The following is a 27307-nucleotide window of genomic DNA, read 5'->3' as shown; positions in this document are numbered from 1 at the left end:
GGGGATGCATTCGTGTGTGGCTGTCCCCCTATGCCCTAGGATCTCCTTTCCCCTCCTCTTATGGGTCGGGGCCACTAAAGTGGATGCCCTGAAAAGGGGAATTTAGAGCAGGGACCTGAGGGAGACTGTGCCAAGGTGAAACAAGTGATGTGTGCACTGTGGTCTTGCATTATTGGGCCGACCCTGAAGAGCCAGTTCAGCATTGTCTTACTTAGCCTTAGAGGAAATCACCAGCACCCTTCCTGCAGTGTTCGGCTAGCCGTTGGAAAGTTCTATTATTCTGCAGATGTGAAGCAGGAAGTAATACAGATGTTACTGAAGGCCTGCGGTGTGCCAGGTGCCACTCTGGGCACTTGGGTGCCTGCCAGTTCACCCTCACAATGACCCCACAAGTAGTTGCAGCTCCTCCTGCTTCCAGATGGCTCAGGCAGGACGGGTAACTTGCCCAAACTCCACAGCTGGGAGCTGGAGCCAGGATTTGAATGTTTCTGACCAAAGCCCATGCCTTTTGCTGCATTTCTCTGCTTCAGGCCTGTTCCATTCAGTTTTGGGAGGAGGGAGTGGCCACCACCTGAGGCTGGGTTAGTAACCACTTCCAGACTTTAATCAAGGAGCTTTCTTGGCCGGCACAGTGGCTCATGCCTGTAATCCCAGCACTCTGGGAGGCCAGGGTGGCAGATCACTTGAGGTCAGGAGTTTGAGACTAGTGTGGCCAACATGGTAAGACCCTGAGGTCTCTACTAAAAATACAAAAATTAGCCGGGCTTGGTGGCCCGTGCCTGTAATCCCAGCTACTCAGGTGGCTGAAGCAGGAGAATCACTTGAACCTGGCAGGCGGAGGTTGCAGTGAGCTGAGATCATACCACTGCGCTGTGGTGACAGAGCGAGACCCTGTCTCAAAAAAAAAAAAAAAAAAAGACTTCAATCAAGGAGCTTTCTGGATGCTTCGGGGCCAGAGAATGTCGTTCATTGCCCGTGGGGAGCAGTCACATCTCTAAAGGGACCCTGGGCAAGAAGTGCTGATGGGGGCAGTTTGCTGTATGAGTCCAGTCCTGTCATTTTCTTTCCTAAGTCCCCACCCCGTCCTCAGAATGCTTGGGTCGTATCAGGCAAGTGAGGACAGATGGCTTGGTTGGCGGCTGAAGTCCTCCTGCAAGACACTGTGGAGATCTGAACCATTACCTTTCCCCTAGCAAGAGGGAGAAGGGTGGGCAGGTGGTAACAGGTGGTGGCCAGGAGCAGGGAGAGATGGGAATATCATAGTATTGGAAATGATCTACGGAAAAGGATCATCTGACTTGTGTGGTTTAATTTAATCCTTGAACTTTGTAGGTTGTGTTTGAGGTCAGGGACCTTGTCTTTCCCATTCAATGGGGACAATTGGAGGATGAGGATCATCTCTCCACACCCTGCTGGAGGCCTCCCCCCTTTACACATTCACCCCCTCCACAGACCAGGGCTCCCTTCCCACAGCAAAGCCCCCAGGTTAAGCCCAGGGCAGGCAGGAAACCTCCAGATGGGGAGCCCCTGATCTGGGGACACGCTGCCTGGAGCTAACAAGACCATGGAAACAGCCTGGTTTAACTTTTTCCCCAATCTCTGGGTCTAAAGGCCTCCCACAACCCCCACTTCATCCCCTAGCCATTCCCCCCTGCCCCTCAACCTGTTCCAAAAGACACCCTAAGGCCATTGGTTTAATCTTTTATTTGGAACAAAGGAAAAAAGGACTGACACCAGTTTAGCCTTTGAGTGTGCAGAGCTCTGCCCTCCCTCCCACCCCTCAGCCCCAAATCCAAGATTTCATAGCCCTAACACCCACCCAAGCAGCTTCCCTCACACATGCCGTTTGTTTTCTTCCTCTTCTATGGTTCCTTAGGGAAAGGAGCCTTCTTTAGGGATGAAAAGCTAACTACAGCCCAGTCCGGCCTCCAGCAGCCCAGGGGTCAGCTCAGCCTCCACTGGAGGCGAGGTAGGGCAAAGGGCATGGGAGAGGTAGGGCTGCCCTCCAGGAGCCGTCCCCTTCCCTAGGAGCCAGTCAGGATTGGGGAGGAAGGCGGAGGGGTCCTAGGGAGCTGTCACACAGAGGAATAGGGGCTGGGAGTGGGGATGACAAGAAGTACAAATAAAGAGAAAGTTTGGGGAGATGGATAACAAGCTCAGCTGTGTCAGTGATGTGGAGGGGAGGCATGGTGGGGGACCAGCCATGGCCCTATCCAACCCCAGGCTCCACCGGCCCCAAATTGGCTTTGCAAATCCAAACATTTTAAGGAAGGATGAAAGAGAAACGGGGTAGAGGTCTGTGCTGTGGATTTTCGTCTAGGGTGGTGGGAACACCAGAGATGTCTCCTCTGCCATCATTTTAGTTGGCTCCTGGACCTCATCCCAGCAGAGGGAGGGTGACTGTCAGCAGGTCAGTCCCACCGCCACTGTCCCCCTCGCAGTGGGCCTCTGTGTCTCAGGCCCGGCCAGGCTCCCTGCCCCTCAGAGCTCCTCGTGGACCAGCTCCTGGTCCTCATCTGACTTCAGCTTGAGCTCCTCGACTGTGATCTTGCCGTCCTGGTTGCGGTCCTGGTTCTGGAACATGTCTCCTATGGTTTTCTCAGGGTCCTGCCCAGGCATGAGGCGTCCTTTGCCCTCACTCACTTGAGCCTTGATGAAGGTGGAGAACTGGGGGAGGGGAGAGCAGGGGAGTGGGCAGTGAGGGTCATAGCCTTGGGTGGAGGCCAGTGAGTGCTTTCTTTTTCTTCTTTTTTCCCAGGCTCCCCCGCACCCTGTAACTCAGGAAGGGCTGGGAAAGGCACTGGTGCTGGGGTCCTGGTGGGGGCTGGGGTGGAGGCGTGGCATGGGGGGTATTCTGTGACTGATCTCAGGTAGGGAACAGCCTGCATATGTGCCCAGGAAAAAGCAGGGACGAGGAGCCTGAGGCGCGGGACTCAGCGCGGGCAGGAGCACCAGGGCAGGTGGGCAATCCAGACAGGGGACGTCTTCTTCCTCGATGCTTCCTGGGTGTGGGGATTGCGTGGGCATGGCTATTAGGACTGAACCTTCACTCACCTCCTCTGGAGGGACCTCGCCATCCTTGTTGAGGTCCATGTCTTCAAACAGGTTGGCAGGAGGGTCCTCGTGCCACACAAACAGGTAGCCTGTGGGCAGCCCATCCTCCCGGGACACCAGCTCCACCTCAAACAGCAGCACAGCACTGCCTGGGACTCCCCGGGCTGGAGGGAGGGCAGGAGAGAAGGGAGGGGTCCTAGTCAGGCCAGGGTCTGGGCCTGGCTTCACTGTTTCCCAGCCCACAGGCCAGTTTCCCCTCCTGGGGCTGGGCTGGAGAGTGGGGCATGGGATGTTTAAGGAGCCATCCTGAAGGCATTCCTGACTCCTCCCACCAGCCATCAGACCCACAATGGACGGGAGCAAAAGGGACAGATGCCAGTCAGATTACGGTCTCGGGCCAGGCTCAGTGGCTCACGATTGTAATCCCAGCAGTTTGGGAGGCCAAGGTGGGTGGATCACCTGAGGTCAGGAGTTCAAGACCAGCCTGACCAACATGGCAAAACCCTGCCTCTACTTAAAATACAAAAATTAGCTGGGCAGGGTGGCAGGTGCCTGTAATCCCAGCTACTCAGGAGGCTGAGGCAGGAGAATCGCTTGAACCTGGGAAGTGGAGGTTGCAGTGAGCTGAGATGACACCACTGCACTCCAGCCTGGGCAACAGAGTCAGACTCCATCTCAAAAAAAAAAAAAAAAAGATTATGGTCTCAGCCCCTCACCTCCACTCTCCCCGTGGGCCAGGTGCGGGGGCACGATGAGCTGCCGCCTCTCTCCCACACACATGCCCTGCAGGCCGGTGTCCAGGCCTTCGATCACCTTGTTGGCCCCTAGAGTCGCCTCCTGGGGGGCCCCGTAGTCATGCCTGGGGGAGAGTAGATGCCCAGGTCAGCAGCCATCCTGTCCCCTGCCAGGGCACACCCCACTCTCTCTGAGGTGGGCCCAGAACAAGCCCTTAGTTCCGGAGTTACTCCCACTGGTGACTTCGGCCACGCAGCAGAGTGCAGGGGCCCAGCGGTGCAGACGTGGAGTTCCCTTCTCATCTTGCCTCTGCCCGCTAAAGTGTGGCCTCGAGGGCTCATGGCTCCCTGCATCAGTTTCCCCTCTGTGAAATGGAAAAAGCCGTTCTCCCCCAACTGTTGGCTTCACCTTCCCTTCCCCTGCGAAGCAGAGAATTTCATCTCCTCATGGCTCCCCGACATACTCCAAGATGGGGACTTACAGAAGCAGCAAGAGGCTGAATGCTCCCCTGGCGCTCGAGGACCAAGAGGGAGGAGCAGGCGTTGGGGGTGCCCTGAGGAGGACTCCCCATGCCTGTGCCCACCCACCTGCCCAGTCCCGGCCCCACCCCGGACCCACGAGGTGAACAGCTGGGTGCCGTCCAGCAAAGAACAGTTGTAATGGTATCGAACAAAGTCCCCAAGCTTGGTGGTCTCATTGCAGGTCTCAGACGGCCGGGACAGTGTCCTGATTTCCACCACATCCGCAGGGTTGTGGAAGTCAATGACATGGACGTTGAAGATGAGCACGGCAGAGCCAGGGATCTTGTCTCCTGAGGGCCAGAATGGGGGAGTGTGGTCAGCTCAGAGCACTAGGAGAGGTTCCTTGAGGTCTCTCCATGGAGGTCCCCAGACCTGATACCCCTTCCCGACCCTCAGGATCCAAAGGAGGATGGGACGGGATGTTTGTCCAGAGTCGATTCTAACAAACTCTCACTGGGGCAGGGGGCAGGGGAAGGCGGCTTTCCAGTAAGAAAGCCCTTTTCCACTCACCATCTTGCAAACTCCCAGTAACTTACCCGCGGATCAGCATGGCTTGCCCATTTTACAGGTGAGGACACTGAGGCTCCCAGCACAGCTGGGTCCTGGGGGTGTGCTGGTTCTGTTTTTCCATAACCACCCTCCCTCCCCAGACTCAGGAGTTGGCTGCCCTTCTCCACTGCAGAAGGGGAGAAGTGAGGCGCTGCCCTGGAGGAAACCGATGGAGTCTGTGTGGCAGGAATCAGATGGGGTGACCAGATGTAAGCTGCATGCATGTTTTTGTGATGAGAGGGGCCGAGCCGAGCCGTGGCTGGAATCCCACTGTGGGAGGGGGCGGCCTAGCCACAATGGGCAGTTCAGAGGAGGAGCTGAGGTGGTGGCTGGGGAACGCCCCTACCAGTTCCATTCTCCCCGTAGGCGAGGTGCGGGGGGATGGTAATTCTCCGGCGTTCCCCCATGCAGGCACCCTGCAGCCCCTGGTCCATCCCGGGGATGATGTAACCCTGCCCGATATAGGTATTGTAGGTGTGGTTGCGGGAGTAGCTGCAATACAAGGCGGGAGGGCCAGGAAGGGAGTCAAAGGGGCCCTCCCCTTCCAGGCAGCTCAGAGTGACCCCCAGCTTCGTCCACATTTCACCCAGCCCCCGCCCTCCCACCTCAAGACCCTCCTGACCTGGAATCGAAGAGGGTGCCGTCCATCAAGGAGCCATTGTAGTGGTAGCGCATGAAGTCCCCGGCCCCGGCTCTGCGGACACAGCCCGGGGGGAGCTCCAGCGTCTCTAGCTGGACAGTGTCCTTCGGGTTGTGCACGTCAATCAGGAGGACGTGAAAGACCAGTGAGGCCTGTGGGGGGATCACTGTCCCTGGGGAAGGGATAGGGCTTGAACCATACAGTTGGGGAGCAAGCCGAGGCTCCTTCTTGACTCAGGAAGACCCAGTGGGCACCATGCAAGAAGACACTAGCCCCACTCTCCAGAGCCCTTTCCCGCCCATCAGTAGCCCTGCTTCTTGCTCCTCCAGTAAGGCCTCAGCTGGGTTTTCCCCAGGGCCACCACCGGCTCATACTGAGCCTTCGTGTGAATCAGAATAAAGCACCCCTTCTTAGTGAGGTAGCACCAAGGGTAGATTTCATCCCGCCTTGAGTCCTCGGTTGGATGCCCTCGTGCAGTATACAACCTGAGCAACTGTATGTGGAGGCCTGATTTTTCCCTCTTCTGCAGAATTTCCCCTTGTGTCCTTGCCCACCCTCACCATAGCCTTTCTCGCCATAGGCCAGGAATGGGGGGATGATAATCTTCCTTCTCTCTCCAGGACACATGCCCAGCAGCCCCTGGTCCATGCCCTTGATCAGCCAACCAGAGCCGACGTAGGTGTCATAAGTGCCGCCCCTACTGTAGCTGCAGAAAATGAGGTGGAGGTGGGAGAGGCAGGCTGGGCCCCGGATTCCTGCTCCCCATGCCACAGTCCCCAGTGCCTCAGGGTTCCCCTCCAGCCCCTTACCTGGTGTCGAAGGAGGTGCCGTCCAGCAGGGTGCCATTGTAGTGGTAGCGGACAAAGTCGCCGTCCTGGACCATGCGGGGGCAGTGGGACGGGCGCAGCAATGTGCTCACCTGCACGGTGTCTTCCTTGTTCCACACATCCAGCAGAACCACATCGAAGTAGAGGGTGGCATCTGGTGGAATGAGCCCCGCTGTGAGGGCACAGCAGCGTGGAGATCTCAGAGTTCTGCTCTGCCAACCACGATCCCATCCAGGGCCCCGTTATTCCCCTTCCTCTCATCCCAGCACCAAGAGACCCAAACCAGGCACAGAGCTGCCACTATTTTTGTTTTTTTTTTTTTTAAGAGATAGGGGGCCGGGCACAGTGGCTCATGCCTGTTATCCCAGCACTGTGGGAGGCCAAGGCAGGTGGATGGCTGGAGCCCAGGAGTTCAAGACCAGCCTGCGCAACACGGCGAAACCCCATCTCTACTAAAAATACAAAAAATTAGCCACGTGTGGTGGTGTGCACCTGTAGTCCCAGCTATTTGGGAGGCTGAGAGGGAGGATTGCTTGAGCCCAGGAGGCTGAGGTTACAGTGAGCCGAGATCGCACCACTAAACTCCAGCCTGTGCAACAGAGTGAGACACTGTCTCAAAAAAAAAAAAAAAAAAAGATGGGGTTTTGCTCTGTCACACAGTGGAATTCAGTGGCATGATCATGGCTCACTGCAGCCTCCTGGGGTCAAGCAATCCTCCCACCTGAGCCTTTGGAGTAGTTGGGACTACAGGCACACACCACCACACCTGGATAATTTATTTTATTTTTTGTAGAGACGAGGTCTCACTATGTTGCCTAGGCTGGTCTGGAACTCCTGGGTTCAAGCAATCCTCCCACCTCGGCCTCCCAAAACTCTGGGACCATATATGTCAGCCACTGCCCCAGCCAGAGCTGCCACTCTTCATACTGCGTGCACAGTGTGACATTGGGCAAGCCACTCCTCATCTTGGCACTTCCGTTTTCTCACCCCAGGATCCCTGATTCTGCCTCCTGGTCTCCTCCACCCCCGGTCTGTGCCCCAGCCCTTCTCACCCAGGCCGATGCTCCCATAGCCCAGGTGGGGAGGCACAATGAGGCGTCGCCGCTCGTTGACACACATGCCCATGAGGCCTCGGTCCATGCCAGTGATGAGGCGCCCCACACCCACCACGATGGCCACCAGGGTGTTGCGATCATAGCTGGGGGGGAGGGACAGATGGGATACAGTGACCTCAGACACACACACACTGCCCATGGTGGCATAGGTGCACAGGTGTGCCTGCACACACGCACACAATCCCCCCTCCCTATACCCAGGTGTGGATACGCACACACACTTCTCACCTCCTTTTCAAGTCCCCCTCCTAGGTCGGCCGTGACGCCCACCTTAAGAGAACGGACTGTTGTGAAAGGCAAGTCCCTGAGGAGGACAAGGGCTGCTATTGCCCTGGGATGGGGTTGGGTGGGATGCATGGGCCTGATGGCTGCTACCATTTGCTGACAGCAAGTGGGGAGTGGTAGGTACAGCACGGAGGGGCAGAGGAGCATTACTATATGGGTTTAAATGCTTGGCATTTTACATTCCGTATCTTCTTTCTCTCCCCTGTGAGGTGGGCATTCTTGTTCTCATTTTTCTTATGAGAGAAATGGAGACTTGAGAGACCCAGTGCCTTGCCCAAGGTCACACAGCTAATATGCAGTCAGCTGAGTTCAAAATTTGCCATTATACTATTGGCTCTCCAAGGAAAAGACGGGAGAGCAGAGGTGGGGTGGGAATTGGTTTCACATTTTGAAAAGGCCTATTCTACAATCCTGGCTAACACAGTGAAACCCCATCTCTACTAAAAATACAAAACATTAGCCAGGCGTGGTGGCGGGCGCCTGTAGTCCCAGTTACTCAGGAGGCTGAGGCAGGAGAATGGCATGAACCTGGGAGGCGGAGGTTGCAGTGAGCCGAAATCACGCCACTGGACTCCAGCCTGGCGACAGAGTGAGACTCCCTCTCAAAAAAAAAAAAAGAAAAAAAGCCTATTCTAAAAATGCCATGGCTTTTGTTTGTTTTTAGTTAAATACACTTTTAATTAATGTATTTATTTTTACTTATACATATATATTTTTGGAGATGGAGTCTCAGCTCTGTCACCCAGGCTGGACTGCAGTGGTGCAATCTTGGCTCACTGCAACCTCCACCTCCCGGGTTCAAGCGATTCTCCTGCCTCAGCCTCCCAAGTAGTAGCTGGGATTACAGGCATGCACCACCATATCTGGCTAATTTTTGTATTTTTAGTAGAGAGGGCTTTCGCCATGTTTCCCAGGCTGGTCACTCTTGGCCTCAAGTGATCTGCCTGCCTGGGCCCCCCAAAGTGCTGGGATTACAGGAGTGAGCCAGTGTGCCCAGCCAATTATATACACTTTTAATTTATTTTAAGTTTTCAAAAGTAAAGTGAGGATGGGAGTTTTTTGTTTTGTTTTTTCTTTTTTTAATTGAAGGGGCCATGGGTTAAGAAAGTTTTCTGGGGCCGGGCGCGGTGGCTCACGCTTGTAATCCCAGCACTTTGGGAGGCCGAGGCGGGCGGATCACGAGGTCAGGAGATCGAGACCAGGGTGAAACCCCGTCTCTACTAAAAATACAAAAAATTAGCCGGGCGTGGTGGCGGGCGCCTGTAGTCCCAGCTACTCGGAGAGGCTGAGGCAGGAGAATGGCGTGAACCCGGGAGGCGGAGCTTGCAGTGAGCCGAGATTGCGCGACAGAGCAAGACCCGTCTCAAAAAAAAAAAAAAAAAAAAAAAAAAAATTTTCTGGCCGAGCGTGGCTCACGGGAGGCCGAGGCGGGTGGATCATGAGGTCAGGAAATGGAGACCATCCTGGCTAACATGGTGAAAGCCCATCTCTACTAAAAATACAAAAAAAAAATTGTGGTGGCGCCTGTAGTCCCAGCTAATCTGGAGGCTGAGGCAGGATAATGGTATGAACCCGGGAGGCGGAGCTTGCAGTGAGTGGAGATCGCGCTACTGCACTCCAGCCTGGGCAACAGAGCAAGACTCCGTCTCAAAAAAAAAAAAGTTTTCTAAGTTGTGTGGGCGCAGGGGCTCACGCCTGTAATTCTAGAACTTTGGGAGGCTGAGGAGGGTGGATTGCCTGAGCTCAGGCGTTTGTGACCAGCCTGAGCAACATGGTGAAACGCCATCTCTACTAAAATACAAAAAATTAAGGCTAGGCGCAGTGGCTTACGCCTGTAATCCCAGCACTTTCGGAGGCCGAGGCAGGCGGATCACAAGGCCAGGGTGGCATGTCCGACTGTGTGACACGTAGACAGACAGGGCCTCTGCAGGGAGCCATGCCCTACCCCCAGGTCCAGCTGGCTGTTTTCTTAAAATGCCACCCGCCTTTTTCGAGACCAGTCTGGCCAACATAGTGAAACCCTTCTCTACTAAAAATACAAAAAAATTAGCCAAGTGTGGTGGTGTGCACCTGTAATCCCAGCTACTCGGGAGGCTGAGGCAGGAGAATAGCATGAACCTGGGAGGCGGAGGCAGAGGTTGCAGTGAGCTGAGATCACTCTATTGCACTCCAGCCCAGGCAACAGTGTGAGACTCTGTCTCAAAAAAACAAAAACAAACAAACAAAAATCAGCCGGGCATGGTGGCACGAGCCTATAATCATAGCTACCTGGGAGGCTGAAGCAGGAGAATTGCTTGAACCCAGGAGGCGGAGGTTGCAGTGAGCTGAGATCGCGCCACTGCACTCCAGCCTGGGCAACAGAGTGAGACTACAACTAAAAAAAAAAAAAGTTTTCCAAGCTCAACACTCATGAGCTGGGCTCCCAGAGTCCCCATCAGGGATGACAACCCCTAAATCCCAACCCCTGCCTCACTCCTAGCAGTCAAGGGCTCAGGGCTGTGCTTCTGGCTACTACCCTGTATCTGAATTTGCCCACCAAGCAGACAGGTTTTAAGTCTGGACTGTTTCCTTCTCAGTGTTGTTATGAAGGCTTAAGCTCTGTATGAAGTTTGTACAAGTTCAACAGCATCAGGTCATACGGTTTTCCTCAGGGTCAATGTTAATGTGTGCTGAAGTGGCTGGAGGACTGCCAGGCCCTGCGAGAAGCCTACGTTCATTCATCCGTGTCCTTGGAGTCCTAACATCAGCCTTAGCAAGTAGGTCCTGTTTTTGCCTCCACTTTTCAGATAAGGAAAGTGACGCTTAAAGAGACAAAATTCTCTGTCCATGGTCATAGCCTGGATTTGAACCAGGGTCTTGGGACTCTTGGAGTTTGTAGGCTTACCCCAATATATGCCTGCCTCTAAAGTCATGGCCACTAATTTCCTGTGGGCTGAGTTGTGTGTTTCAGAGGAGGGTCTAAGAAACACTGACTTCTTTCAGTGTGCTGTGGGGTCTGTGTGTAACTGGGACCCTAGGTTTACCCCCAAGGCTGGCACACAGCCCTGCCCTGTCCCTGCTAACAAAAGTGGACTTGCTGGAGCAGACCAAAGGCCTGGATCAGACCAGGAAGCCACCTTACAAACCCCAAGGCTGGCAAAAATGGGCGGCCTGCACCTCTGGCCTGGTGTACCTAAAATGGAGAGAGATGAGGGTTCCAGGAGAACCAGAGAGGGAGGAATGAAATTCCTCCAAGGAGCCCAGGGTGGCATGTCCAACTGTGTGACACGTAGACAGACAGGGCCTCCGCAGGGAGCCATGCCCTACCCCCAGGTCCAGTCGGCTGTCTTCTTATAATGCCCACCAGCCTTTTTCCCTGCTCACCAGGCCGCTGAAAACTCCCACCCGCTCCAAAAGAAAGTTCTATTCCCTCTTCTGTGACCACAAAGACACTGAAAACAGTGGAACCAGAAGGGGAGTCAGGGTGGGTGGAAAGGTCACGGGGTCCAGGCTGATAGACCATCCCAGGGTTCTTAAGCAGCAGGGACCACCCCCTTCCCCCCAACACTGTAGACCAGAACACCCCTCTCCATCAGGTCATTAAATACAGCCCTGGTAACTACACACGGCAGTTCACCTTCATTATCGAGTCCTTTCCGGGATGTGGAGAGCTTGTGAGAAAGAAATGGGATCCTTTGAGAAGTGAGGGTTTGGAAGTGGGGGCAGGAGGGCATCTTTGGGGAGCTGGGTGTCTGGGAGGCCCCAAGGGTGCTGTCTAGGGTTAGAGTATTGGGATGCAGAGCTTAAAAGAGGCAACAAGGAAACAGGACCCCGGGTTCAGGGGACAGAGTGGTGAATCCCGGGGCGCCCAACCGGGGTTACCTTGAATCAAACTTCTTGCCATCTTCAAAAGTGCCGTTGTAGTGGTAGCGCACAAAATCCCCCATCTGCACTTCCCGGGGACAGGCCCTGGGGATGTGGTACCTCTCGATGACCACATCTTCCAGGGGGCCCCCGGCAGGGCTGGCGCGGCCCAGCCCCCTCCCCACGGCCTGCACCACCAGTAGCAGAAGCTGCAGCAGGGGGAGCCGGAGGAGGCTGTGGCTGGGGGGACCCGCGGGGAACATGGTGCCTGGAGTTGGGACCGCCGGCAGTGAGGGCGAGCGAGGGAGCCGCCGCCAACCTCCTTCCCCCCGCCTCCCAGAACTGGCTCCCCCCTCTTCCTGTCCTCTTTCCCTACCCCCGCCCTGGCTGGTCCACGTGGAATGGGGGCTGGGAAGACTGAGCTGGCCTGGCCTGGAGGAGCGCGGGAGGGGGGTGCAATAGGAGGAGGGGGCCAGGCTGAGTGTGTTAGAGTCGGAGGGAGGCACTACAAAGAACTCCAGGTTCCCCCTCCCCCCATCTCCATCCCTGGCTGCGAGACCTGGGGCCTGGCCAGGGAGAGAGGCTCGGGAAAGATGAGAACTCTGAGTGGACACCAAAGGAAAAAAAAAAAAAGTTCAAGGTCTTTTTCCGGAGCCCCCGGGTCCTAAAGCCGGGCGGAGATGCCCCTCGCTTCTTTTGCGGGCACCTCCAATTCTAGTCCCCTCCAGGTGGGTGGTGAAGCCGCGGAGTGCGAGAGGCATCTCCATGCTCATCCGTGACCCCAGCTGTGCTCCAAGGGAAGGCATCTCCAGGGAAGAGCAGCTTGGTCCCGCAAAAGCTGGACTGCAAGAAGGACTTTGTGACTTGGGATGTGACGGGCACGGAGATGGAGTGGGGGGTGGTGGCAGCGCAAGGTGTGCAGGTGACAGCAGGTGTGTGCCTCCGACGTGGGCGGGGGAGACACTCGGAGGGTGCAGGAGGGCGCAACGACGGAAGGCCCGGCTCCAGGGCTTCCCTCTTGTATGGGCAGCGCAGAGGAGGCGGCCCTCACTCAGTGTCCTGATCTCAGGCGGGGCCACTGTTTGTGTGGGAAGGGCTTCCTGGGCTTCCTATCTCTGGCGGGAAGCGCTCCCCGACTCATTCTCTACGTAGGGGACACCCCCAAGGCAGGAGCCCGGGCCGACGGAGAGGACTTAGGACACTATCGAACCCTCCGGGAAAAGAGGAGAGAAGTCGTGACCCAGGCCCCGCCCCGCCTTGCCGCCCTCGTGCCCGGCGCTAAGACCCAGCGGGCGCGCCGCCCGCCCGGGGCCCAGCCCTGTCCCCTTCCGTCCGCGGGGCCGCCAGCTCAGCTCCGGAGAGCCGGCGGCGCGGCGGGCATGGCTCGGGTGGCGTGGGGGCTGCTGTGGTTGCTGCTGGGCAGCGCCGGGGCGCAGTACGAGAAGTATAGCTTCCGGGGCTTCCCGCCCGAGGACCTGATGCCGCTGGCCGCGGCCTACGGGCACGCGTTGGAGCAGTACGAGGGAGAGAGCTGGCGCGAGAGCGCGCGCTACCTGGAGGCGGCGCTGCGGCTGCACCGGCTCCTGCGCGACAGCGAGGCCTTCTGCCACGCCAACTGCAGCGGCCCCGCGCCCGCGCCCAAGCCCGACCCCGACGGCGGCCGCGCCGACGAGTGGGCCCGCGAGCTGCGGCTCTTTGGCCGCGTCCTGGAGCGAGCCGCCTGCCTGCGGCGCTGCAAGCGGACGCTGCCCGCCTTCCAGGTGCCCTACCCGCCGCGGCAGCTGCTGCGTGACTTCCAGAGCCGCCTGCCCTACCAGTACCTGCACTACGCGCTGTTCAAGGTGGGAGCCCGCCCCCACCCGGGGACCCGTCTCGGGCTGGGCGTCGTGGCTCCCCACCGATCGGTCGAAGGAGCGTTGCCTTTCCCGAGGCACGAAGCCCGCCGTGCGCTCGGGGCCGCGAGCTCCGGTCTTGCTGACCCGCTCCCCCACCCCCTACCCCCTGACCAGGCTAACCGGCTGGAGAAGGCGGTGGCGGCGGCCTACACCTTCCTCCAGAGGAACCCGAAGCACGAGCTGACCGCCAAGTATCTCAACTACTATCGGGGGATGCTGGACGTCGCCGACGAGTCCCTCACGGACCTAGAGGCCCAGCCCTACGAGGTGGGGTGGAGGGGCAGGAGGAGGCTTGTAGAGGAGGGGAGATGTTGGGGGCACCCTGACTCCCCCTGCCACTCCCCTTCCAGGCTGTGTTCCTCCGGGCTGTGAAGCTCTACAACAGCGGGGATTTCCGCAGCAGCACGGAGGACATGGAGCGGGCCTTGGCAGAGTACCTGGCAGTCTTTGCCCGGTGCCTGGCCGGCTGTGAAGGGGCCCATGAGCAGGTGGACTTCAAGGACTTCTACCCGGCCATAGCAGGTATCCGCCACCCAGACCACGGTGGGCGGTCCTCTCACCCACAGGCCCGGTAAGGCAGATGCCCCCTCCCTGCACGTGGAGCACTGCGAATGCGGAGGAGCCAGCCGGGAGGAAGGCCTTGTCTGTTGAGAAAGACGCTGGGTGCAGGGGCCCCAGGTGGGAGTGTCCAAGGGGCTGGATCAGTGAGGAGAGGCAGTGACATCCCTAAAGGGTTTGGGAAGCTTGGGTTCATAGGCGTTCCAGGCAGAGGGCAGTGCAGATGCAAAAGTGCAGCGGTAAGAAGTAGCCCAGCAGGTGTATGCAGAAAGCAGGTGGTAACCAGAAATCACACCTAGTCTTGGGATCTCTAACCCTGGGGTCCCTCGAGCAGGGGCAGAAAGGACTGTCCTTGGCCAGGTGTGGTGGCTCACACCTGTAATCTCAGCACTTTGGCAGGCCGAGGCAGGCAGATCACGAGGTCAGGAGTTCAAGACCAGCCTGACCAACATGGTGAAACCCCGTCTCTACTAAAAATAAAAAAATTAGCTGGTCTTGGTGGCAGGCACCTGTAATCCCAGCTACTCGGGAGGCTGAGACAGGAGAATCGCTTGAACCTGGGAGGCGGAGGTTGCATTGAGCCGAGATCGTGCCACTGCACTCCAGCCTGGTCGACAGAGCGAGACTCTGTCTCAAAAGAAAAAAAAAAAAGACTGTCTTTTAGCTTCTCTGTTTGGACTTCTGCCCCACTTCTGGACCTCACCTGCTGTTCTCCCAGAATGCCCTGGCTCCCTCTGGCTTGGGGTGGTGGTTGAGTGGCGGGGGTGGTGAGTCAGCCCAGCCCACAGTCATCTTCCTCACCATCACTTGTCATATAGTATGCCAAGCACTTTACACACATTCTCTCCTGTGATTGCAACAGCAACACATTTTCTGGACAAGCAGCTTGGCTTAGTAGGCAGAGCTTGGATTTGGAGTCTTCTCCACTGGGGGGACGGAGATGTTCACCGCAACGCCAGCCTCTCACTGCTGCCTCCCACCCTCAGATCTCTTTGCAGAGTCCCTGCAGTGCAAGGTGGACTGTGAGGCCAATTTGACCCCCAATGTGGGCGGCTACTTCGTGGACAAGTTCGTGGCCACCATGTACCACTACCTGCAGTTTGCCTACTATAAGTGTGAGCCCCCTGGGTGGGCTTGGGCAGGGGACGAGGTGATAAGGGAGAGGACTGCATGGGAGCCTCCCAGAGTTGTGGGGAGCTTTCCTTCAGTATTGAGGACCCTGGGTGATAAGAGGAAAGGCTAGGGGTGGTGGAAATATGGGGACGGCACCCTGGAAGTCTGGGGCAGGTGAGAGGCTTCTGAGTGGGAACAGACAGCAGCCTCAGGGAGAAGGAGAGGGTCTTTTGGGCAAATGACTAGACAATCAACAACTGCAGAGCACTCGACAGTTTATTTTTATTTTTGAAACGGAGTTTCACTCTGTTGCCCAGGCTAGAGTGCAGGGGCACGATCTCGGCTCACTGCAACCTCTGCCTCCCGGGTTCAAGTGATTCTCTTAGCCTCCTGAGTAGCTGGGATTATAGGTGCCTGCCACCACGCCCAGCTAATTTTTGTATTTTTAGTAGAGATGGGGCTTCACCACGTTGGCCAGGCTGGTCTTGAACTTCTGACCTCAGGTGATCCACTGCCTCAACCTCCCAAAGTGCTGGGATTATAGGTGTGAGCCACCGCGCCCAGCCAACACTTGAGAGTTTATAAGTCACTTTATCTTATGTGGTCCTTTCACCAACACCATGCAGCTGGCATTACTGGACGGATTTTTCAGATGGGGAAACTGAGGCTTATAGGGCAAAGGGCTGTTAGTCTCATGACTAATAAAAAGTGGCACCAGGACTTGTGGCTCTCCTCACTGGAGAGATCCTGGCATCCACTGGGGCTGGAATGGACAGCCTCCAGTGTTCCTGAATCTCGGAGATGCCAAGATTCAGACAGAGCCGGGAGTCAGAGCAGAGGGGCTGAGAACCCAGGGGCCAGGAGACCCTTCCTGGGTACAGATAGCAGAGACGCTAAGGGCCTCTAATTCCCTAGAGCCATCGTCCTCCAGCTGTGTGAGCTTGAGCAATTTATCTAACCTCTCTGTGACTCAGATTTCTTGACTGTAAAATGGGGATGACGGTAATAGGCATGGCCCGGCATGGTGGTTCACACTTGTAATCTCAGCACTTTGGGAGGCCCAGGCAGGCAGATGGCTTGAGCCCAGGAGTTCGAGACCAACCTGGGCAATATGGCAAGACCCGGTGTCTACAAAAAACGCAAAAAGTTAGCCAGGCATAGTGGCGCGTGCCTGTAGTCCCAGCTACTGGGGAGACTGAGGTGGGAGGATTGCTTGAGCCCAGGAGGCAGAGGCTGTAGTGAGCCGAGATCACACCACTGCACTCCAACCTGGGTGACAGAACAAGACCCTGTCTCAAAACAAACAAAAACATACAAAAAATTAGATGGGTGTGGTGGTGCCTGCCTGTAGTCCCAGCTACTCAGGAGGCTGAGATGAGAGGATCACCTAAGCCTGGGAGATCAAGCCTGAGGTGACCATAATTGCGCCACTGCACTCTAGCCAGGGTGATAGAGTGAGACCCTGTTTCAAAAACAATAAAAAGACAATAAGAGTGAGGCTTAGATGAGTTAGTCAGGGCCTGGCATAGGGTAAGTGCCCACTACATGCTAGCCGGCATTATGCTTGGGTGAGATAAGGAGCCCATTAGGTATTCTGGGAGGTGGCTGGGTAGCAGGGGTGCTGGACTGAACTGGGAGATGGGGTTGACTCTGAAGGGGAAGTGCCAGAGCAATTCCTCACCCCTGTCCTGCTGCAGTGAATGATGTGCGCCAGGCTGCCCGCAGCGCCGCCAGCTACATGCTCTTCGACCCCAAGGACAGCATCATGCAGCAGAACCTGGTGTATTACCGGTTCCACCGGGCTCGCTGGGGCCTGGAAGAGGAGGACTTCCAGCCCCGGGAGGTGGGCACTGCTTTCTGGGGCACTTGCTGGACATGCACTTTGTAAAAAATAAACTCCTGGTGGCCGGGCACGGTGGCTCATACCTGTAATCCCAGCACTTTGGGAGGCTGAGGCAGGTGGATCACGAGTCAGGAGATCAAGACCATCCTGGCTAACACGGTGAAACCCCGTCTCTACTGAAAAGACAAAAAAATTAGCCGGGCGTGGTGGCGGGCGCCTGTAGTACCAGCTACTCGGGAGGCTGAGGCAGGAGAATGGCATGAACCCGGGAGGCGGAGCTTGCAGTGAGCAGAGATTGCGCCACTGCACTCCAGTCTGGGTGACAGAGTGAGACTCCGTCTCAAAAGAAAAATAAATAAATAAATAATAAAAAAATAAACTCCTGGCTTCCATGGAAGGCAGGATGGGAAATGGAAAGAAAGAATATGAGTTGAGGTTAGAGTCCTGGGTTCAGAGCCCAGCCCCACTGCTGTGTGGTCCTGGGAAGACCATGGCCCTTTCCTAATCTATTGCCTCACCTGCAAAATGGCAGTGGTACTGCCACCTCACCAGCAGTGTCCAGACGAGGGAGGTATGAAGGTACACATCCACTCCTGCCTGCTCCCCTCCCTACCTTCATTACCCTCACTGCTGACCTTTGTCCCTCTTCCCCAGGAACACCCTAGGTAACCAACGGAGGAAACCCGTTGGAGTTGAGGGCCAGGCTGGCAAATATGGGGCACATGGTGCCACTCCTGCCTTCCTTGTCAGTGGCAGACATTGCTAAACGGTTGAGGGACTCTTTCTCACCAAACCCTCAGAATCCTTCTTAAGCCAGTGTTCCAAGCAGCCACGATGATCTGATTAGCTTGTGAGCTGATACATATTCTCTGATCCTTGAGCTAGAAGAGGGCCAGTGGGCCCAGATCCTAGGAGCCCTGGCTTCTTGCCATCTGGCAACAGGGTATGGCTCACCCCCACCCCGTCCTTCCCTCCTTCCAGGAGGCCGTGCTCTACCACAACCAGACTGCTGAGCTGCGGGAGCTGCTGGAGTTCACCCACATGTACCTGCAGTCAGATGATGAGGTGAGTGCCTCCTGCTTTCCAGGATTGGGCTGTGATGGGGACACCTTGGACATTTTCCTGGGGCCACCAGTGTGCCAGAATTCAGCCCCAGCCCCTGGCGGTCAACTGTCATGAAGCGGAGAGGTTTGCCTGTTCCTTGTCTAGACTGTCCGTTCCTTCCCCAGCCTTAGTATTCTCATGTCCTTCTTCTGTACATGTCTCAATCCTGTTCCTCCCAGGCCCAGCTCTCATGGTGCCTCCTCCAGGAAGCCCTTGCTGCATGCCGTGGCTCTTTGTTCTGGGCTAGCAGTGCCCACTCTGACCTGGGTGCCTCCCTGGCCACCTGTAGCCTGGACCTGGGTGATTGCAGCCCTGGTCCATCTCAGCCCTGGCCCCCTTCTCCAGCCAGTCTCCAGGAGAACCGCACTGCAGGACATAGGGCCACGTTCTTCCCTGTTCTTCCATATCCTGCATAGAGCTTGGGCTCAGAAACTGAGTTTGAATGAACCAATGAATGAATGAATGCAGGACCTCAGGACAGAAGGACCGTATTGTATTACATTGATTTATTTTATTTTATTTATTTTTATTTATTTATTTATTTATTTATTTGAGATGGAGTCTCGCTCTGCCACCCAGGCTGGAGTGCAGTGGTGTCATCTCAGCTCACTGAAACCTCTGCCTCCCAGGTTCATGCGATGCTCCTGCCTCAGCCTCCTGAGTAGCTGGGATTACAGGCGTGCACCACCACGCCTGGCTAATTTTTGTATTTTTAGTAGAGACAGTGTTTCACCATGTTGGTCAGGCTGGTCTCGAACTGGTGACCTCATGATCCGCCTGCCTTGGCCTCCCAAAGTGCTGGGATTACAGGCGTGAGCAGCCACGCCCGACCCTATTAACATTAATTTCAAGTGAGGGTTTGACAGCCTTAATTTCTCTGAGGTGTTGCTGCTCAGTGCTCATTTATGTATCCTCTCCTTTGTTCATGCCCCCACGCCCCCACCCATCCAACCCCGCGGGAGGAGGGCAGAATCTACACTGTCAGCACCCAGGATGAGGGACTAGCCAGACCTGGCTCCATTACTTACCAGTTGGGTGGCCTCCAAACAAGTGTCAGGCAACCTCTCAAGCTTCTGTTTCTTCATCCATTGAATGGGGAGAATCATGCCCATCTCACATTGTTGTGGTGAGAATAATACAAGATCTGGCCGGGTGTGGTAGCTCATGCCTGTAATCCCAGCAATTTGGGAGGCCAAGGCAGAGGGATCACCTGAGATCAGGAGTTCAAGACCAGCCTGGCCAACATAGTGAAACCCTGTCTCTACTAAAAATACAAAAATTACTCAAGTGTGGTGGTGGGCACCTGTAATCCCAGCTACTGGGGAGGCTGAGGCAGGAGAATTGCTTGATCTGGAGGCAGAGGTTGCAGTGAGCCGAGATCGCGCCACTGCACTCCAGCCTAGGTGACAGATTGAGACTCTTGTCTTGAAAAAAGAAAAAGAATTAAGTGAGATCAAATATGTATTTTTTTTTTTTTTTTTTTTGAGACGGAGTCTCGCTCTGTCACCCAGGCTGGAGTGCAGTGGCGCGATCTCGGCTCACTGCAAGCTCCGCCTCCTAGGTTCACGCCATTCTCCTGCCTCAGCCTCCCAAGTAGCTGGGACCACAGGCGCCTGCCACCACACCATGCCTGGCTAATTTTTTTTGTATGTTTAGTAGAGACGGGGTTTCACTGTGTTAGCCAGGATGGTCTCGATCTCCTGACCTCGTGATCCGCCCGCTTTGGCCTCCCAGAGTGCTGGGATTACAGGCATGAGCCACCACGCCCGGCCTCAAGTATGTATTTTTCTTTTTTTTTTTCCTTGGAGACAGAATCTCACTCTGTCACCCAGGCTGGAGTGCAGTGGTGTGATCTCTGCTCACTGCAACCTCCACCTCTTGGGTTCAAGAGATCCTCCTGTCTCAGCCTCCGAGTAGCTGGGATTACGCGCCACCATGTCCAGCCAATTTTATTTTGTATTTGTAGTAGAGACAGGGTTTCACCACGTTGGTCAGGCTGGTCTCAAACTCCTGACCTCAAGTGATCCGCCTGCCTCGGCCTCCCAAAGTGCTAGGATTATAGGCGTGAGCCACCGCGCCTGGCTGAGATCAAGTATGTAAAGCACTTGATAAAGAGCCAGCACCTGGTAGGTGCACAGTGAATGGCAGCCGAGTCTCGCTCTGTCACCCAGGCTGGAGTGCAGTGGCACAATCTGGGCTCACTACAACCTCCGCCTCCTGGGTTCAAGCGATTCTCCTGCCTCAGCCTCCTGAGTAACTGGGATTACAGGCATGTGCCACCATACCCAGCTAATTTTTGTATTTTTAGTAGAGACATGGGGTTTCACCATGTTGACCAGGCTGGTCTTGAACTCCTGACCTCAAATGATCCACCCACCTCAGCCTCCCAAAGTGCTGGGATTACAGGTGTGAGCCACCGCGCCTGGCGTATGGCAGCCATTTTGACGGCTGTCTCTTATTTCTTGTGGTTTGCCAGACACCAGACAAGGGGCTGGAGTAAGTTAGTGAAAGTCATGGTCCCGGTGGGGCGCGGTGGCTCACGCCTGTAATCCCAGCATTTTGGGAGGCCGAGGTGGGCTGATCACGAGGTCAGAAGATCGAGACCATCCTGGCTAACACGGTGAAACCCCGTCTCTACTAAAAATGCAAAAAATTAGCCAGGTGTGGTGGCGGGCGCCTGTATTCCCAACTGCTGGGGAGGCTGAGGCAGGAGAATGGCATGAACCCGGGAGGCGGAGCTTGCAGTGAGCCGAGATCATGCCACTGCACTCTAGCCTGGGCAACAGAGCGAAGCTCCGTCTCAAAAAAAAAAAAAAAAAAAAAGGAAGTCATGGTCCCTTTCACGTGCAGCTCACAGTCTAGTGGGGGAAGCACAAACTGCTGCTGGAGAGGGCAGCACATGGCACCAGGGGAGGTCTCCAGCCCAGCCAGAGTCACCAGCAAGGGCTCAGCCTGGAACTGATGCCTGGCTTTGGAGGGATTAGTGCAGGCTACGCAGGCATAGGGGACAGCAGTAGTTCCTGGCAGGGAAACAGTATGAGCAACCATTATGCATGGACTAGCAATATTCTTGCCAGGGTCTTTATGCTTAAAAGGTGGGGCTGTGCAGGGGCGATGTTTATGCTGACACCAAATTCTACTGGTGGTGCCCTATGCAGCCACTCAGGGAGGGCAGTTTGGGAAAAATCCTCAGGACTGTCTCATTAGATCTTGAGACTGGGGAAGGGGAGTGGCTTTGGGGACCGAGAGATGGGATGGGAAGTCCCATTGGCCAGGAAGGGAGCCCATATGTGTTTGGGCCTACTGTGACCCGGTTTCTCCCACAACCGTGGCGCTACTCTAGATGGAGCTGGAGGAGACAGAACCGCCCCTGGAGCCTGAGGATGCCCTATCTGACGCCGAGTTTGAGGGGGAGGGTGACTACGAGGAGGGCATGTATGCTGACTGGTGGCAGGAGCCGGATGCCAAGGGTGATGAGGCCGAGGCTGGTCAGTGACACGAGTCCTTGGGGGGTGGGGATGCAGCCTGGGATGGAGGTTGGGGACAGATGGATTCACCCGCTGGGCTCCAGAGCCCAGGGTGTGTGTGGGTGCCGGGGCCCATCCTCCAGGGGCCTCCAGCCTGTTGGCAACCCCTGTCCCGCTTGGGGGTGGTGGTGCAGCATCTCCCCTCGAGCTGGGACCAGCTGAGACCTGTCCTGGGGAGCCTCACCCCACCTCCCATCAGGACAGCACCTGGACACCCATTGGGAGTGGGTGGGGGACCAACCCCAGTGCTTTCTCCTTTCCTTTTCAGAGCCAGAGCCTGAACTGGCATGAGAAGGGGACACCCCACACCTCTCAAGCTTGGGAAGCCTGGTCCCGATGGCCCCACCCTCACCAGCCTGGGCAGCAGCAAGAACTATTTATTAAAAACTTAAGATGGGCCAGGTGCGGTGGCTCACACCTGTAATCTCAGTATTTTGGGAGGCCAAGGTGGGTGGATCACTTGAGGCCAGGAGTTCAAGACCAGCCTGGCCAACATGATGAGACCCCCATCTCTACTAAAATACATAAATTAGCTGGGTGTGGTGGCAGGCACCTGTAATCCCAGCTACTCAGGAGGCTGAGGCAGGAGAATCGCTTGAACCTGGGAGGCAAAGGTTGCAGTGAACTGAGATTGCGCCACCGCACTCCAGCCTGGGCGACAGAGCGAGACTCCATCTTTAAAAAAAAAAAAAAACAAGACGGGCTGGGCACGGTGGCTCACGCCTGTAATCTCAGCACTTTGGGAGGCCGATCACTTGAGGTCAGGAGTTCAAGACCAGCCTGGCCAACATGGTGAAACCCCATCTCTACTAAAAAATACAAAAATTAGCCGGGTGTGGTGGCGCACACCTGTGATTGTAGCTGAGGCAGGAGAATCGCCTGAACCCAGGAGGCGGAGCTTGCAGTGAGCCGAGATCGTGCCACTGCACTCCAGCCTGGGCGACAGAGTGAGACTCCATCTCAAAAAACAAACAAACAAACAAAAAAACAACTTAAGATGGAAGATGGACACAGCTGACTGGGCCCCCATCCTGCCCCACCCCAGACCCATCCTGCCACTTCTATGTCTCTGGACCACAGGATGGTGGTGGCATTGCAGGTCTGCTAGTGGGCTGATGGGGTCCGCCCTCCTCACTGCTGAGCTCCTCACCTGGACAGTCTCCTGGACGAGGAGTTTCCAGCTGCTGGCTGGAGTCTCAGGCCAAATTGCAGAGGGTCCTCCAGGGTCCTGAAGAGCACTGGACTAAGAGTCTAGTGGTTCCAGGGCCCTGACCAGTAGGTGCTCAATAAATGTTTGTTGTTGAATGAGTCATAGTACCCGTGGTCGTCTCCGCGGAGCTCAGTTGTAAGGGTACAGGTCCTTCCCTCCCTCTCCGCACCTGTGTCCCCTCATCTGTAAAATGTGGGGCGGAGGGGCACCGTCTGGGCCCTGGCTGGTCCTCTGCACCTGGGGCTGAAGCTTGTGTGAGAGAGGACGCAGTGTGCAGATCTACCGCCAGGGGGCGGGAGAACACAGTCCTCCCCAGGCTTGGGAAGACGATGGTTTCAGGTTTCTAAGATGGGACGTCCTGTATTTTCCTAGTTCAGGATCACTTCCCTCGGGGAATGTGGCAAGTGTGGGAGGGGGCCAAGGACATTTGCTCCTAGTGTTTACTTTGTGGGCATTTACTGACCCAGTTTCCTTAGAGTCAGAGGGAGCTGGCCCTGCCGCTGCCCTCTATTCCCCCATTCCAGAGCCGGGTTGGGGCCCCAACTTGGCAGCCAGAGGAGTCCCAGGGATGTGGTTTGATTACTTTGGGCTTCTTGGGGTGCAGTGGGACAGCCAGATCCCTCCTGACCAATTTTACATGGGCTACCAGGGCAGTGGGTCCCGGTGTGCAGGGTGTGCAGGCAACGATGGTGCCTGGTGGCTACCTCCTAGCCTGGGACTCACCGCTAAACCCCAATCCCTATTCCACAGCAGGGAGGTGGGGGCAAAGGGGGTCTCTCTGGGAGGAACCCAGGGCCAAGGCCAGCGGGTGACAATTCTGCCCCATATTTCCAGCCTCCTGGGGGCAGGGTGGTAGAGTTGTCTTCCCACTCGAAGGTGGAGTCAAGGCTGGGAAGCCAAGTTCTCACTGCCCCACCCCTACCTTCTCTCCAGATGTGCCAGGTGATCTGGCCTGGGACCTGTCCACCTCGGTTCCCAGGAGGACTCCTTGTCCCACCCCAAGCCCCTCCCCTAGGCCTTTGATCGGGATGAGAGCTAAAAGGGCAGAGTCTGAGTTTGGAAAAAGGGCTGGGTCAAGGCTGGGGGCTCAGTGACCTCACTCCTTCCTCCCATAGGTGGGTCTTCCAGGGAAACACATCTGCAGTGGTAGCGTTTCCTGACCGCCTCCAGGTGCAGGGTGGCCCCGCCCCACCCTACCTCTTTCAAGCTGCAGTGTTGTCAGGTCCACGAAGGCCCAGCCCCTGTTTCTGGGAGGGGTTGGCCCTTCAGAGGGTGGGGAGCAGGATGTGCTGTGGCGTGTCTGCGCAGAGGTGAACCTGCCATGAGCACAAGCTTTGGAATCTGGACGGCTGGGTGTGGGTCTGAAAGTGCCCGTGTGCTTGTGTGCTTGTGTGTTGCGTGAATGTGCGGGTCTGGGTGTGAATGTGTGCCTGCCTGCGTGCATGCATGAATGTTTTTTTTTCTTTTTTTCTTTTTTTTTTTTGAGACAGAGTCTTGCTCTGTCGCCCAGGCTGGAGTGCAGTAGCGTGATCTCAGCTCACTACAACCTCTGCCTCCTGGGTTCAAGCAGTTTTCTGCCTCAGCCTCCCAAGTAGCTGAGATTACAGGCACCTGCCACCACACCTGGCTAATTTTTGTGGGTTTTTTTGTTTTGTTTTGTTTTGTTTTGTTTTTGTTTTGAGACAGTGTCTCACTCTGTTGCCCAGGCTGGAGTGCAGTGGCATATCTTGGCTCACTGCAGCCTCCGCCTCCCAGATTCAAGCAATTCTCCTGCTTCAGCCTCCCGAATAGCTGAGATTACAGGCGCGCGCCACTGTGCCTGGCTAATTTTTGTATTTTTAGTAGAGACAGGGTTTCACTATGTTGGCCAGGCTGGTCTCAAACTCCTGACCTCAGGTGATCCACCCACCTCGGCCTCCCGAAGTGCTGGGAATAAACGTGTTTTTAGAGGGATTCATTCACTCAATCAGCACATATTTATTGAGCACCTACTATGTGCCAGGCATGCTGAGGTGCTGGGCGTAGATTAATGAACAGATCAGGCCAAACACCAGGCCCACATGGGTTTACATTCCAGCAGGGAGGCAGGCAGAAAACAATAAATGTCAGAACGTATGAATTAGGTAGGTATGGCATATACGGAGGTGGGAAAAAGATCTGAGAGCTGAGGGGTTGCAGTTGAGGTGTGTTGGTAGCTGTGCAAGTGCGCATCTGAGCATGGCGTCTCCGAGTGTGTGGTGAAGCAGCGTATGTATTAGGGAGCAGGCCCGCCCTCTCTAGGCACCACTCCTGTGCAGCCCTTTAGCCCAGGCCACTGGCCCAGCCTTGCCTTACTCAGCTCCCCTTTCCCAGGAGAGCCGCCAGCCCCTCCCGCCTCCCCTGATGCCAGCGTCTCCCCATAGCCCAGCCAGCTCTGCAAACCGGTGAAACCTACTCCCAGCCAGTCCCAGTGTGGGCCCTCTGGGGCCCTCCAGCTCATTCTCCTGACTCCACCCATCCAGACAGCTTCACCTCCTCCACACCTCCGTCTCAGGTGGCCACCTCCCCACCCGCCCCCACACCCCACCCAGCACCTCACCAGTCCTAGAATCTTGGAATAATGGGTAGGAGGTTAGGGATGACCGAAAGGGCTCTGAGGAGGCTGGCCTCATGCAGCAGGACCAGACTCAGATGCCGCAGGAAGACCCCATCCTAAGGAAATCAGAGCTACTACGATGTACTAAGTGCTCACTGTGTGCCAGGCACTTGGGAGCTTATTTTTTGAGACGGGATCTTGCTCTGTCACCCAGGCTGGAGTGCAGTGACAATCACGGCTCACTGCAGCCTCAACCTTCCAGGCTCAAGCCATACTCCCACCTCAGCCTCCCGAGTAGCGGTGACCACAGGCACGTGCCAGCACACCCAGCTAATTTTTTTGATTTTTGGTAGAGACAGGGTCTTGCTCTGTTGCCTAGGCTGGTCTCAAACTCCTGGGCTCAAGTGATCCTCCTGCCTTGGCCTCCCAAAGTGCTGGGATTATAGGCATGAGCCACCCCCAGGCCTCTTGACAAATTATTGATAACCCTCAAAACAGTCCTCAGATGTACATGTCAGTTCCCCTCTGCTCCAGGTGGGGCTGAGGAGTGAGAAGCAATTTGTCCAGGGTTCCTTGAGGTGGTTGGTGACTGAGCTGGGTTTGGATCTTTTCTCACTAAATCGGTGCTGCTCAGAGAAGAGAGAGAATGCCCTGGTCGCAGGGGCTGGCCTGGTGTGTGTTTGTTTGTTCGTTTTTGAGACATAGTCTCACTCCAGCCCAGGCTGGAGTGCAGTGGCGTGATCTCGGCTCACTGCAACCTCTGACTCCCTGGTTCAAGCGATTCTCCTGCCTCAGCCTTCCAAGTAGCTAGGATTACAGGCACACGCCACTACGCTCGGCTAATTTATTTTTAGTAGAGACACACCATGTTGGCCAGGATGGTCTTGATCTCCTGACCTCGTGATCCGCCTGCCTCAGCTTCCCAAAGTACTAGGATTACAGGCGTGAGCCACCCCACCTGGCCGGCCTGGTTTTGTTAGGCTGTCAGCTGGGGCCAGGGAGAGGAGAGGGTGGGCTGCAGGATGTGGAGATAAATCCCCTACAGGGCCCTGCGCTGTGGCTAACACCTGTTATCCCAGCACTTTCGGAGGCCAAGCAAGGCGGGTGGATCACTAGAGCCCAGGATTTCAACACCAGCCTGGTCAACATGGTGAAACCCTGTCTCTACCAAAAAATACGAAAATTAGGACAGGCATGGTGGCTCACGCCTGTAATCCCAGCACTTTGGGAGGCCGAAGCGGGCAGATCACCTGAGATTAGGAGTTCGAGACCAGCCTGGCCAACATGGTGAAACCCCGTCTCTACTAAACATACAAAATTAGCCAGGCGTGGTGGCACATGCCTGTAATCCCAGCTACTTGGGAGGCTGAGGCAGGAAAATCTCTTGAACCTGGGAGGTGGAGGTTGCAGTGAGCCAAGATCGCACCATCGAACTCCAGCCTGGGCAACAAGAACAAAACTCTGTCTCAAAAGAAAAAAAAAAAAGAAAATTAGCTGGGTGTGGTGGAACATGCCTGTAATCCCAGCTACTCAGGAGGCTGAGGTAGGAGGATCACTTGAGCCTGGGAGGCGGAGGTTGCAGTGAGCCAAGATCAGGCCACTGCACTTCAGCCTGGAGCCTGGGTGACAGAGTGAGTCTCAAAAAAAAAGGCCCCTGCAGGGGCCGGGCGTGGTGGCTCACGCTTGTAATCCCAGCACTTTGGGAGGCCGAGGCGGGTGGATCACGAGGTCAGAAGATCGAGACCACGGTGAAACCCCGTCTCTACTAAAAACACAAAAAATTAGCCGGGCGTGGTGGCGGGCGCCTGTAGTCCCAGCTACTTGGAGAGGCTGAGGCAGGAGAATGGCGTGAACCCGGGAGGCGGAGCTTGCAGTGAGCCGAGATCGCGCCACTGCACTCCAGCCTGGGCGAC

At 56.0% G+C, this 27307-nt stretch overlaps 2 protein-coding genes across 5 annotated transcripts; one reads left to right on the top strand and one right to left on the bottom strand.

Annotated features, from left to right (window-relative positions):
- Positions 1-652: 652 nt before the first annotated feature.
- FKBP10 (FKBP prolyl isomerase 10) lies at positions 653-11904 on the bottom strand. The gene is made up of 10 exons (XM_032163623.2): positions 11588-11904; positions 7379-7524; positions 6309-6498; positions 6060-6205; positions 5482-5671; positions 5206-5351; positions 4408-4600; positions 3771-3913; positions 3055-3218; positions 653-2667 (listed from the first exon to the last, which is right to left on the bottom strand). Exons 1-10 carry the CDS (start codon positions 11830-11832, stop codon positions 2482-2484), a joined length of 1749 nt encoding a protein of 582 aa, XP_032019514.1. The 5' UTR covers positions 11833-11904; the 3' UTR covers positions 653-2481.
- Positions 11905-12674: 770 nt separating this feature from the next.
- Positions 12675-22919, top strand: P3H4 (prolyl 3-hydroxylase family member 4 (inactive)). Of its 4 annotated transcripts, XM_032163618.2 has the most exons (8): positions 12680-13410; positions 13579-13731; positions 13815-13986; positions 15009-15137; positions 16833-16978; positions 17960-18043; positions 21426-21570; positions 21878-22919. In XM_032163618.2, the coding sequence occupies exons 1-8, from the start codon at positions 12949-12951 to the stop codon at positions 21898-21900; spliced, it is 1314 nt and encodes a 437-aa protein (XP_032019509.2). In that variant the 5' UTR covers positions 12680-12948; the 3' UTR covers positions 21901-22919. The 4 variants fall into 4 exon arrangements, with proteins under 4 accessions (XP_058301822.1, XP_032019510.1, XP_058301821.1 ...); XM_032163619.3 differs by lacking the exons at positions 21426-21570; positions 21878-22919 and adding an exon at positions 18262-19529 and having other exon boundaries at positions 12677-13410; XM_058445838.1 differs by lacking the exon at positions 21426-21570 and having other exon boundaries at positions 12678-13410.
- Positions 22920-27307: the final 4388 nt, after the last annotated feature.

This window comes from Hylobates moloch, unplaced genomic scaffold (assembly GCF_009828535.3).
Source record: "Hylobates moloch isolate HMO894 unplaced genomic scaffold, HMol_V3 SCAFFOLD_10, whole genome shotgun sequence".
NCBI lineage: Eukaryota > Metazoa > Chordata > Mammalia > Primates > Hylobatidae > Hylobates > Hylobates moloch.
Note: the sequence above shows the minus strand (reverse complement) of the source record. Positions and strands in the feature narration are given on the sequence as shown.